General features: G+C 39.0%; 1 protein-coding gene across 3 annotated transcripts in view; it reads right to left on the bottom strand.

Moving 5' to 3' along the window:
- Positions 1-1,368, bottom strand: part of LHCGR (luteinizing hormone/choriogonadotropin receptor) — a 77,841-nt gene extending 76,473 nt beyond the window's left edge. The window contains exon 1 of one of the 3 annotated variants that reach the window (XM_007476843.3): positions 812-1,368. In XM_007476843.3, coding sequence (XP_007476905.1) covers positions 812-975 — 164 coding nt within the window. In that variant the 5' untranslated portion in view covers positions 976-1,368. The remainder of the gene's footprint in view (positions 1-811) is intronic. The other 2 variants (XM_007476844.3, XM_001382136.4) reach the window with 2 other exon arrangements.
- Positions 1,369-12,375: the final 11,007 nt, after the last annotated feature.

The following is a 12,375-nucleotide window of genomic DNA, read 5'->3' as shown; positions in this document are numbered from 1 at the left end:
GATCCACACTAAGAAGGTGAATAAATGACATAAAAATCATTTTCAGAGAGGAGTCTCAAATAGGAAGAGGGAAAGGAAACCACTAAAAAGCTGAAGACAGAAGCCCCACTGGGAAAGGGTGCATTAAGGGGAACTTGAATTGAAGCAGGAGGGAGCTGAGAAAGACAAACATTATGCCAAGGTCTGGCCTTGGAGAAAGTAGGTGGTAAATGTGGCCCTCCTTCTCCAGGTTTTTCCATCCATATATATCCTCCTCAGTCTACCCATCACTCCTTACCCTTTACCCTCTCCCCCTGCCAATATGTCCTTTCCAGATAGGAGGATGGGTTGAACCTGGTGTCCTGGGCAGCCCAGTTTGTGCTTACAGCCACTCGTCACTGATTGATATTCCAGCACGGATGGGATGAATTGGGGAGGTTTCAGAACTCTTAGATTGGGAAGCGCCCTAGCTTTGGGCTTGGGCTCCCCCAAAGTGGAGAAAGTTGTGGTACAGAGTGAAACAGGGATTAGAACTAGAAGGTCATCTAATCGTAATCTTGTCTTCATTTTACACATTTTACACAGTAGGAAATTGAGGCTAGGGAGGCTCAGTAACTGTCTTGCCCAAAGGCCACCAAGGGAGCAAGTGGCAGAGCCGGGTCCCCCGAACTCCATTTGTTCTCTCCGTTAGTTCACAGTGCCTCTGGGAAGCAGATGGGGACCAGAGGACCAGGGCAGTGCTGGCATTCCCAGCATGAGGCACGCTTCATCTCCCCTTTCTTCCTTTTCCCTTTTTCTCCCCTCCCTCGGGCTGCCCGCTGAAGTTACTCACAGCCTGGTGAAGCCCGGACCAGCGTCCGGGCAGCGCAGGGCGCCATCTGGGCTGCAACTGCAGAACTCGGGACAGCGCGCTCCCGCCTGCGGTGGTGGCCACAGCAGCAGAAGCACGGGGAGCAACCCCGGCAGCAGTGCCTTCACGGTCAGCAGCCGTCCCATTGTCCATCTCACAGCCTTACACCCATGGTCAGGGCTGCAGGAACACCGCCTCTAACTAGGACCTTCCTCCACTCCTTTCCTGGGTTCCAGGGTGCCTCCTCTTTCCCTTCCTGGGAACCTGTATGTCTGTCTGCAGTCAGGCCTCCCTCCACCCTCCAATCCGAGGGAGGACCAGTTTCTGCCCCGGACTGGGACCCGGGCCTTGGTCCCAGCTTCATCCCTCTCAGCCCCGCCCCACATCGCTCCACCTCTCCTGGCCAACCCAGAGTGGTCCCAGTTAATAGGAATCAGTTTAGGGTGATGGGATTAGAATTTGAGAAAGTCTGGAGCCTAGGTTTCTTGTCCCTGCCTTGACACCAGCTGGTTTTGAACCTGTTTCCTCATCTGTGAAACTGGCATAGTTTTCCAAAGCCTTCCAATCCAGAGTTTTTTGTCAAGATTAAATAGAGAGTTATGCATTTGAAAGCCCTTTAAATGCTCTTAGGACCTTGAATGGGAGCAAGCTCTCCCACTGACTACAAGATAGCATTCTCATTTATCAGCGCTTCCCCTTCCTTTTCTCAAAGAAAAGAATTTCTTTCTTTCTACATTTGTGAGGGATCCTTAACCTCTGGGAATCCTAGATATCTGGGAAAAAGACATAGACTTTGTAGCTCAGGGACTCCAGAGGTGTTTAAAAATGTATTAAAGTAACTTCTCTTTGTGCAAGACACAGTCTAATAGATGATTCAAGGAAACCTATATAAGGGACAAAAGAGAGTCAGGTTCCTTGCTATGAGAAACTTGAGGAGAGATAATAACATTGTCTTCTATTTCTTTGACATTTTATAGTTTTCAAAGCACTTGATTCCCATGAAAAATGGCCATCAGGATAGGTATCCCCATTTTATAGATGCAAAATTTGAGGCTTAGAGAGTTGAAGCCCATAATTATGGATCTAGTAAAAGAGAGAACCATAGAGATCTTAATTCCTAACCTAAATGTTTGGATTTTAAACTACAGAGAACCTCCTACTTCATGCAGAGATTTCTGCTTTAGATCATTTGCCCTGTGTATGCTATATTCTTGCAAGGATATAAATGCTTCTACATACATTTGGCTGTAGTTTTATGGATGTGGGATTGCTCTCTTTCCTATTATGTGCCTGGCGACTTGGAATAGTCTTTTAAAAAATTGATTGTTTGATGATGTTTCTTAATTGGTAGATTAGAGGAATTCTGTAGATATTGTTTACTAAGCTTTTAACAAAGGGTTTGATAACTGCTTCACATATTGTGTGTGTGTGTGTGTGTTTGGAAAACAGGGAGAAGCGTGGGCTAGATAAAAGTACAGTAAGATGGATTTGGAATTGGCATAATGGTCAGAACCCAAGAATAGTCACAAATGGTTTGATGTCAACTTCAAAGTATGTCTGCACTGCCATGCATCAGGCATCTGTGCTTGGGTTTGTGCTATTTTGCTTTGTTATTAATGCCTTAAATAAAGTTCTATTATTTTCTTAATTTAGCATAAAATTGCCTTAACTTTTTTTTTGCCTGCCACATCACTGTGAACTCATATTTAGCTTCAGTCTGCCAAAGTCCCAAGATCCTTTTCAGAGAAATTGATGTTTAGCCAATGACACCCCCTCCATCTTGTATTTGTGAAATTGACTTTTTTGAACCAAAGTGTAAGACTTGACATTAATCTCTGTTCAATTTCACCTTATTATATTTGACTGGAGGTTCCTTTCTGCTCAGACCTTTTTGAATTCTGACTGTCATCCAAAGAATTAGTTTTGTGTCATCTGCAAATTTGACAAGCATGACTTCTATGCTTTAATCCAAGTCATTGATAAAAATGATAATGGTATAAAGTCAAGCACAGTTACCTGGGAAACTTTATTGGAGACCTTTTTTTTTTTTCCTTAGCTGACACTGACTCTTTGGATTAGAACGCTAAAAATTTCTAAATACTCTTTCTGGAATAATAACCAGGAAACACTTTTTAAAAAAAAATCTTGTCCTTAAGACTCATCTCAAACACCACCTTCTGCAACAGGCATTTCTTGGTTCCCTCAGCTTCTACTAATAACCTTTTAAGGCTACTTTCCACCTCCTCATTGTGTATCTTGAAGATTCTTTGGCAAGATTCTTTGCCATTAAGTAAGCTCTTTGAGGGCAGAGACAGTTTTTGCTGAGCAAGGTTCCAACACATGGTGAGTACTTAGTAAGTGCTAGTGGATTAATTGATTAAAGAATAGTATAACCATGACCTAGGACCTCCTGGCTCTGGGTTTATATAGACCAGGTTTAATCTTGGAAGCCCTATCAAAATTTTATTCTATCTTTCATTTGTAATGTACTTATTCAAAGTTTGCTTTGGGTAATCTCAGACTACCACACTGTATGTCCTCTAGATTCTATATAGAGATTTGAGGTAACAAATGAATTTTTTAGGTTTTCTTTTTCTTTTAGATACACCTTTTATTTCATCCCTCCCAAAATGAAGTAGATGAAAAAGAACCTACCATAGCTCATAGACGACCCTTTGCCAGTGTCTCTCATTTTCTTCAGTTGTCATGTTCTCCAGGTCCAGATCTCCAGCTAAGCATATGCCCCCCAATCAAGATGTGCTGTGAGCTTGGCATAACAATAGTCCTTCTGTGTTTACTCAGGTAAACTCTGCTGCTATCAATCTTTTACAGTTAAAACCATTGAACCAGCTCAAACCAACCAGTCCCAATGGTCCCTGAGGCTGAGCACCTACAAGGAACCATACCCTGGCCATGAAGCCCTGATAGGAATAGACTCTGATTCTGGACAGACTCTGTCTTGTTAATAAGCAAATTTAATCATTTTTCTAATTTGTTCTTTGTCTTGTCACTACTATATGTATCAGGACTTCATCACTTTGCCTTGGTTCAAGCCAAGTTCCTACACAACTGTATTTTATCTTTTCTCCTTCAACATAATAGATTTTACTGGCTTTAAAGTACCTGGCTTAAGCACTTTGGGTTATTTTCATGTCCTCTTTGAGTAGGTGGTCTGTACTCATAAGCAATCACCATAATTTTACTCCTTTTCTACTGAGGCCCATTTCCCCACAATGTACTTAATGTTGCCCTGTGTTTTGTATTTTCATAGTAAGAAACTGAACTGAAGACAAGTAACATACCAGCACGCTAGGGATTCTTCTCTTTAATTCCACAGAGACTTTTTGAGGGCTTAGGTTTTCTTGTAGAGCCCATTGGAGCTGCTAAATAGGTAAAATAATTTTCACACCCTCATCTGAATAATACCTTTTCCTAATAGGTTCTAAAGACTAGATCCTTTGCTCCTCCATATCAGACTGAATGAAGTTCTTTACTTCTGCTTCTTCTAGCATGAGGGCTAAGTCTGTTATCTTCTTTCAAGACTTAGTTTCACTTAGGCAATTACCTTTTCCTCTGACCTTTTTTCTTTGCATTACTAGCAGAATGTCTGACAGATGGAAATTGTTAAATAAATGTTATTGATTGAGTGATACTCTGCACATTTATGTATAGATGCCAATCAATTAACAAATATTTATTGACCACTAGCTACATGCTAGGTACTGTGTTAGACATTAAGGATTTAAATGCAATGAATAAAGTAATTCTCTTTCAGGAGCTAATATCTTAATAGAGACAACAAGAAAAAGCATATACAGAATAAATGCAAGAAGAACAAATATATATAAATATAAAATATTTAACTACAAGGTATTTTGAGAGCGAGGACATCTTTTAGGATAGATCAGGAAAGACTTTATGTAGAAGGTAATGCTTGAAGGAAAAAAGGAATTCTGTAAGGTGGAGGTGAGGGATATATGCATTTCAGGCACTGGAGATAGTTAATGCAGGGACATGGAGAGAAATGGCTGGATTTGCTGGTTTGCATATATGGCTTGTTTATAGAATGCTTAGAGGAGGAATCACATACAAAAGAGCTGGAAAGATAGTTTGGATCCCAGTTGAGGGAGACTTTAAAAATTAAACTATGGATTTTATATTTTGTTCAAGAAGGAATAGGGAGCCCTTTGAAAATATTGAATAGAAGAGGGACACAGCCATATATACAATTAAGGAAAATCACTGTTAGAAGTGAGGAGAAAGGCCTGGAGACTTGAATCAGGGAATTCACATAGGAAGCAATAATCTAGCTAATGGGTAAGGGAGGACCTGAACTAATGGGGTAGTTATATCAGTGAAGAGGAGGGGCTTGAGAGAGATATGGAGAAAGAAATTTCAAGATTTGATAACTAGCTGTGTATGGGTGGTAAGGGTGGCATATAGGATGATCCTGAAGTTTTGAACCTGGTTGACTAAAAGCATTGTTGTGCCTTGACAATAAATAATAGAGAAGTTCAGAAGAGGATAGGGCTTGGGGAAAAAAAGATGAGTTCTGTTTTCGACATGTTTTGAGTTTGAAATGCCTACGTGATATCTAGTTTGAACGTAGGACTGGATAAAGGGGATCATTTACACACAGATCAAATGGAACCTACAGGAGCTGATGGTGTCATCAGGTGAGAGAGAATAGAGGGACTAAGTCAGAGCCTGGAGGATACTTACAGTTGTGACCAGCTGAAGATAGAAAGTAGGCGAAGATGAGAATCTGAGAAAATGAGGATAGAAGACATGGAAGGCTGTTTACATAAGACAGTATTCAGGAGTTTCCAATAATTATATGCAATCAATGGGAAGGTTTTATAGATCATGGAAGGGATTATTTGGTTGGAGGAGAATGTTTTTTTGTATTGTTTTTGGAAGCTGTTGGGAGGAAAGAACAGTCCTTCTGGATTAAAAGCTGACTCTTTAATGCTATCTATACTTAACAGAGGAAACCCCTCTGTTTTTACTTTACCCTTTACTGTTTTTTATGGCTTGGGAGGGAGAAGTAACAAGGGAAAGAAAGGCTTTGCTATGAGCTCTGCCAGTCAGTTTTTATGAAAAGAATCTAATGTTTTCTCAGTGCCCTGCCAAGGGTGACTATGTGATAAAAGAGTTTGATATTGCTTTAGTAGCCCAAGAGTATCAGGGAAGCAACCTTGCCCAGCAGGCCATCCCCGTGCCTCCAATTTACAGAATCCCTCTTTTCCTTCAAGATGAACTTTCTACATGAAGCCTTTCCTGATCTTCCCCCAAATACCAGCAGGAGAGCTAAGAGAATTGGAAAGGGAACAACTAATAGAGAACTGGTTTTCCCAGATGGTAATAGATGCTGCAGACTGTTCCTAAAAGGGATCAAGGACATGAATATCTACAGTCTAGATTATAGATTGTGGTGTTTTAATTCTTACGATTTTTGCCTTCCCTTACATAAATGCTATTCTTTTTCTTGCATTTGTTTTGTGGTTTAGTAAATGTTTCATGTTTAGTGGTTGCTCCTCCCCTCTCACCCCAGGGAAAGCCCCCAGACCTGTTGATGTGATTGTAGGTTGGGGATGACTGAGTCAATTTAGAGAGAAGGAAGAGGAGGGGGTGCATGTGTTGTGCTCTGGCTACAATTAGATTTATAAAGCTGAATGCAAATATAGACTTAATAGCCCTTATTAGGTATGCTCCATCCCTGTCTTGGAGTTCACTATTGTAAGCTCTGGTCCAGAAATCTAACTCTTGTCAGTTTTCCAAATATGACTATCTTCTGAAGTCCTTTCCTTTGACTGAAAGCAGGGATAAAAAAATGAAATACTCATGCCCTAGTTCTTTGACTTCTTGACCAAGATGCTGTCATATTGAATACTATTTCCTTGATATTTTGGACAAGTATTATTCATGCCCATAGAAAATCACCAGAATTAGTTAGGAGTCATATCATTTGCCAAGTCTTTGGAGGTTCTCTGTCTTGAACTATATATACACATCCATACAGTTATGAGATTTGGTACATATACACACATAACAGCCTCTTCGTTGTGATTGCTCAAGTCAGCAAATAACTGCCCTGAAGTCTCTGGACAAGGAGTAATCAAACCATACTATTGATCGCTTCATTCCTCTGCTCCTTACTGTATGATATGTATACCTTCAGAGCACTTATGAATATAGACCTTGGAGAATAAGCAGCTCCCTCCTCTTTAGGAAGAGTCTCATTTCTGTTGCTTAATTCTCAATACTCAAACCGTTCCTTCTTTTCCCCTTTATCCTCTGCGTGGCCTTCTTTTACTCTCTAGCTTCCTGACACAGGTCAATATTTCCTTCTGTATTTCCAGATCCCTTTTATTCTTTGTTTTCACATCAAAGCCCTTTTGTTTTTATAATTTTTAAAAGGAACACTTTGTTCTACTGATAACCTGGAGAGCGGAGTGGCATATTTCTAGAACTCTTTTGCCTTCTGTCTAGGAGGGAGACCAGTCTGTTCTTTGAGTATGGAAAGCAATTAGTCATTTGGATATAAAAGAAACACAAACAAAAAAATTTATGCAGAGCACTGCAAAATTTTACCTCTTCCCTTTTTACTTGGGGTATTAGAATTGCCACTGTCAATCTTTTGTCACCCTTGCTAGTAGTTTCTCTTAAATTTAAGAGACTTGTTCAAGGTCACAGAAATAGTAAATTAGTGAACCCATATTCAAACCCAGGTCTGGATTTTTCAGTACACCATGATGTTTTTGTATGGGTGCAAGTGATTTCCCTTAAACAGTTTGGAATCAAGTTCTTTCTTTTCCATTGCTTAACTTTAAAGATGCATTGCACAAACTTTAAGGAGACTCAACTCTGCTCTCAAATTTCTTTATGCTTCAGTTCTTCCTCTGAAAAATGAAGGGATAAGATTTGATCATTTCTCAGGTTCTTTAATGTTATATTGATAGCCTCAGGAGTTTGAATTCTATTTACTCACTCCTTATTTATAGCCCCCATCAGACTAGCCTCAAAATCCTTTCTTAGGAGTTTCTTGTTCTCTTAAAAGAAAGATAACAATTATAATGAATTTTCATAATGCTTTTCTTTACAGTGTTACTAATTATAACCAGGATACTAATTGCTACCATTGTTATGATCATTGTTATAACATTGAGCAGTCATTCATTATAACAAAATCACCCTACATCAAATATACCCTATATCAAAATTTATAATGGGATCCACTCTTACCTATTTGCAACCTGGTTTTCTTAATATCTGACCTTAGATGGATCAGCCTATTCAAAATAGACCTGTCATAAAATCCTTACTCACTTTTTTGTCTTCCTTTAACCCTCCCCCCCCCTTTTCCTCCCAATCTTCACTGGTCCCTGATGCAGGAGTACATATTTTAAATTCTACCAGCCTGCTGATTAGAATTGACATGACTGTAAATTGGCAGCCCCTTCATAGGATTATGACCACATAGATAATTGCTTGTTCTGTTTTCCTGACAATGAGATGCAAGGAGGTTGCTATAGATTCAAGTTTATTTCTAGACAGTAATGAAACTTAGAATAGAATAAGGATCTCCCAGTATACACCTCTCTTTTGTTGTTTTAGAATGTTCTTGAATTTAGACTCTTGAATGAAATTGGCTTTATAAGAAGAGAGTTCCAGAGGAAGACTTGTTAGGACTCTGGTTATAATCCAGTGTGCTTGTGGGTTCATCTGCAAGATGACAAAATTAATTGAGAGCTTTAGTTATTAGCCTTTGCAAAAGAGAAAATCATTGTTCCATGAGCAATTTCAGAAGATCAAGGTTCTTGTTTATCATTATGCTCCATGAGGCCTGAATTAATTTCAAGAATATTTGATATCACACCAAGACCTTGAATTCAGAGAAGGGAAGAAATGAGATACCCCCCCCCCCCAACAAACACAGCAACTCAGAGGAACTATAAAAAAATATTCTTGGTTCTTGCAGGTAATGTCCTAGTAGACTTGGCACTGAGATCACTCTACCTTTCCCAGCACATCATTTTGCATTTTCATTGGAAGAGAAGGTTGGAGTATAGAAGTGTGAGGGAATGAAAAACACCCTTTGGCTCTCACTTAATCACCACTACCCAACTTCTCTCCTGGAACCAAAAGGGAGGATTAAAAAAAAAGATGCTCTTTGAAAGTGAGGTTCTGTGAAATTTCATAAAGCCTTTTTAGTTTTTCTCAGGAATTTCATACTCCAATCCAACTCTTCACATGTCTGTGAAACCTGCAAGTACTCACAGTTTTGCTGCATTACATCTGGGGCTATTTTAGGGCTCCAGGAAAAACTAGAAAACAGTAGCTTTGTAAATGACCCTTATTTCGGTGGTTCCATGTTGTCCCTAGGATAAAACCCTCCTTTATTTAGCTTTTAAATACATTCATAATCTAGTTTCAACCTCTTCCAAATCTCAGAACTGTAGTTCCCTTCTCTCTCTTCTTTGCAATCCAACTATTTTTCTCTCTGTTCTTCACACAATACTCTAATGTCCCATCTCTACAGAGGCACTCACTTCTGTGCTTTTGTGTTCTTTGCCCCATTCCTCATCATTGCCTCCTCATATCTGCTTATTTGGATCCTTTTCTTCCTTAAAGATGCTACTCAAGAATCACCCTCAACATGAAGCCTTTCCTGATCCCCCAACTGCTATGCTCTTCTTCCTCAACTACTTTACAGTTAACTATTTTGCATTTGTTTGTACTTATTATTTATATTTATTCTGTATACATCCATATACATATATGTTTGTATGTATATGGATCATATAAGTACACATACATACACATGCCTGTGTGTTTATATGTATCTTCTCATCTCCCATAACTTTTTGCAGGTAGGGATTATTTTAATTTCTTTTTAAAAAATTTCCTGAGTAGCTAACACGGTGTCTGGAATGTAAGAAATACTTAATAAAGGAATATTGATCATTGATAAATAGGTATATGGTTATTTGTGTTGCTCCTGATTAACTGACTTATTGGACTTTTCTCATTTTCAGGCAGTCTTAGAACATTTATTAAGCTCCTACTACATGTCAGGCATTATGCTAAGTGCTGCGGGTACAGAGAAAGCAAAAGACTAGTCGTTGCTCTTCACATAAATGGGGAAGAAAACAAAGTTCAAAGAACTATATATGAACAAGATATATACAGGATAAATTAGTGATAATCTCAGAAGGAAGGTATTAAGATTAAGGAAGACTGGAGAAGGCTTCTTACAGAACGTGAGACTTTAGTTGATATTTGCAGAAAGCTGGAAGGAAGAGATGTGGAGGGAGAGAATTCCATGGATGGAGGACAGCTAGTAAAAATGCTCAGAGCCTGGAAAAGGAATGTCTTGTGAGAAGAACAGCAATGAAGGCATTGTCACTTGTCTAAAGGGTATATAGAAGGGAGTAAGTCATGAGAAAATGAGAAAGAAAGAGTATGGGCTTTAAAACTAGAGAATTTTGTATTTGATTCTGGAGAGGTAGCCAAAGGAGTTTGTGGAATAGGAGACAATTTGGCAACTAGGTGGAGGATGGACTAGAGTAAGATTTAAGGCAGGAAGACTAACAAGTGGACTATTGGCATAGTCCAGGTATGAGGTGGTGAGAGCCTGCACCAGGACAGTGACAGCTTCAGTGGAGAGGAGTTATATGTAATAAATATCAAAAAGGTAGAAGAGACAAAACTTGACAGCAATTTGTGGAGAGTGAGGGGTCATGGATGATGCATAGGATGCAATTCTGGGTGCCTAGGAAGATGATGGTACCTTTAATAATAATACAGAAGTTAGGAAAAAGAGTAAGGTTTTTTTTTGTGGGGGGAAGGGGAAGATAATCAATTCAATTTTGGACGTGCTAGACTTAAGATGTCTTCAAGACATCTAGTTCAATACATCCCATAGACAGTTGGAGATCTGAGGCTTTCCATCCCAATCCCTCTTGCTATTTTTTCGATGTGGCATGGTATTATGTGAAGGACAATGGAACTGGAGTCAGAAAATCTAAATTTCTTTATAAAATAAGGGGGTTGGACTAGATAGTCTCTAAAATCTCTTCCAGCCCTAAATCCTGTAGCATTATTTATAAGACCTTAGACCTAGACCCAGCTCTGGACCTGCTTAGTTTTACAACTTTGGACAAGGACCCTTGATGTTCTCTTATGGAAAGGGGGGATAATAAAAGGCTGCCAACTTTAGAGGGTTGTTGTGATAATTAAATGAGGTGATGTTCATACTGTAAAGCCCTCTATAAATGTAAGTTATTATTATTATTCCTTGTTAGACACCTGCTGGAATTTCTGCAATTACAGATGGGCATTGCTTTAAGAAAATTAGATATATGGATATCTAATTATGCTTCTTATTATAGCATACAATATAAATCTCATAACTCAGTGGATATGCAAACTAGCCTTGAAGATAAATCAGAGGGAAGAATAATAAAATGGTAATTATTTCTCCTGAGAAGGAGTTTTTACCTTATTGAATAATTTTCTGAAACATTTAAAAAACTTTTAAAGTAAATAGGGTTAGAGTCTTGGCTTTGTCATGTGTTAACTGTATAATCTTGGATAATTCATGTCACTGATCTCCTGGACCCTGGTTTACTGAAGTGTAAGTGGGTAAAAGAGTCAGATTAAATAGCCTCTAAAGTTCCTTCTTCTAGCCTTAACTTTATCTCTTTCCATGTTAATTGTCTGGGGACTATAGAACTCAACACTAAAGTGCTAAAGTCTATTGAAAAATTATCAGAAATGAAGAGATTAAATCTTCGAAATGATGACACAAATCAATATGGAACAGGATTTTGTTTTAGAAGTGTGATGTGTGCACCACTTTTCGGGAACATTCTTGTTTGGGTCAAGGTATCCTTTTACTAGAGCCTTCGTATCCCCAGAGTGTGCACAGTGCCTGAAATATAAGAGGCATATGACTGGCTGACCAGAGTTAATGATATGGTATGATTTCAGGGGACTTGGGAAGGAATCTCCTTGCCCCCTCCAATTTCTCTACTGCCCTGTTGATTCTGTGATTTAGTATTATGCCTATAGAGATCCATTCGTTCTGGGTAAGTTTTGCTCTCTCTGGGTACTTTCTTCTAAAACCTACATATGTCTAGGATAAAGAACATAAGTCAAAGAGTAAGCTAATAATAATAACCCGTTATGGAATTTCTCCTTTTTTGGGCCTGATTGAACTTCAGGAAATTCCTCATTTCAGTGCTATTCAGCAACAATTCTGCAAGTTATCATCTTTGAGACAGTAGCCTGGAGTTACTGAGAGGCTTAGGACTGGTCCAGGGTCACACATTAGCATTGATTACAGGTGTGTTTATTTATAAGATGAATTGAATAAAGGGCCCAGTGAAGGCACTGGGTGTGATTGTCCAGGAAAAGTAAAATGAAATGAAGAAAAAGGGGGAGGTAGGGTATGTACATTTTGTTCTTGGCCAATTCTGCTAATAGTAATTAGTTGCATTTGGAAGAAATGATTTCACTGGATCACAGTATCCTAGAATTAG

The sequence above is a fragment of the Monodelphis domestica genome, chromosome 1 (genome assembly GCF_027887165.1).
Source record: "Monodelphis domestica isolate mMonDom1 chromosome 1, mMonDom1.pri, whole genome shotgun sequence".
Lineage (NCBI taxonomy): Eukaryota > Metazoa > Chordata > Mammalia > Didelphimorphia > Didelphidae > Monodelphis > Monodelphis domestica.
This window is presented reverse-complemented; position numbering and strand designations above follow the sequence as displayed.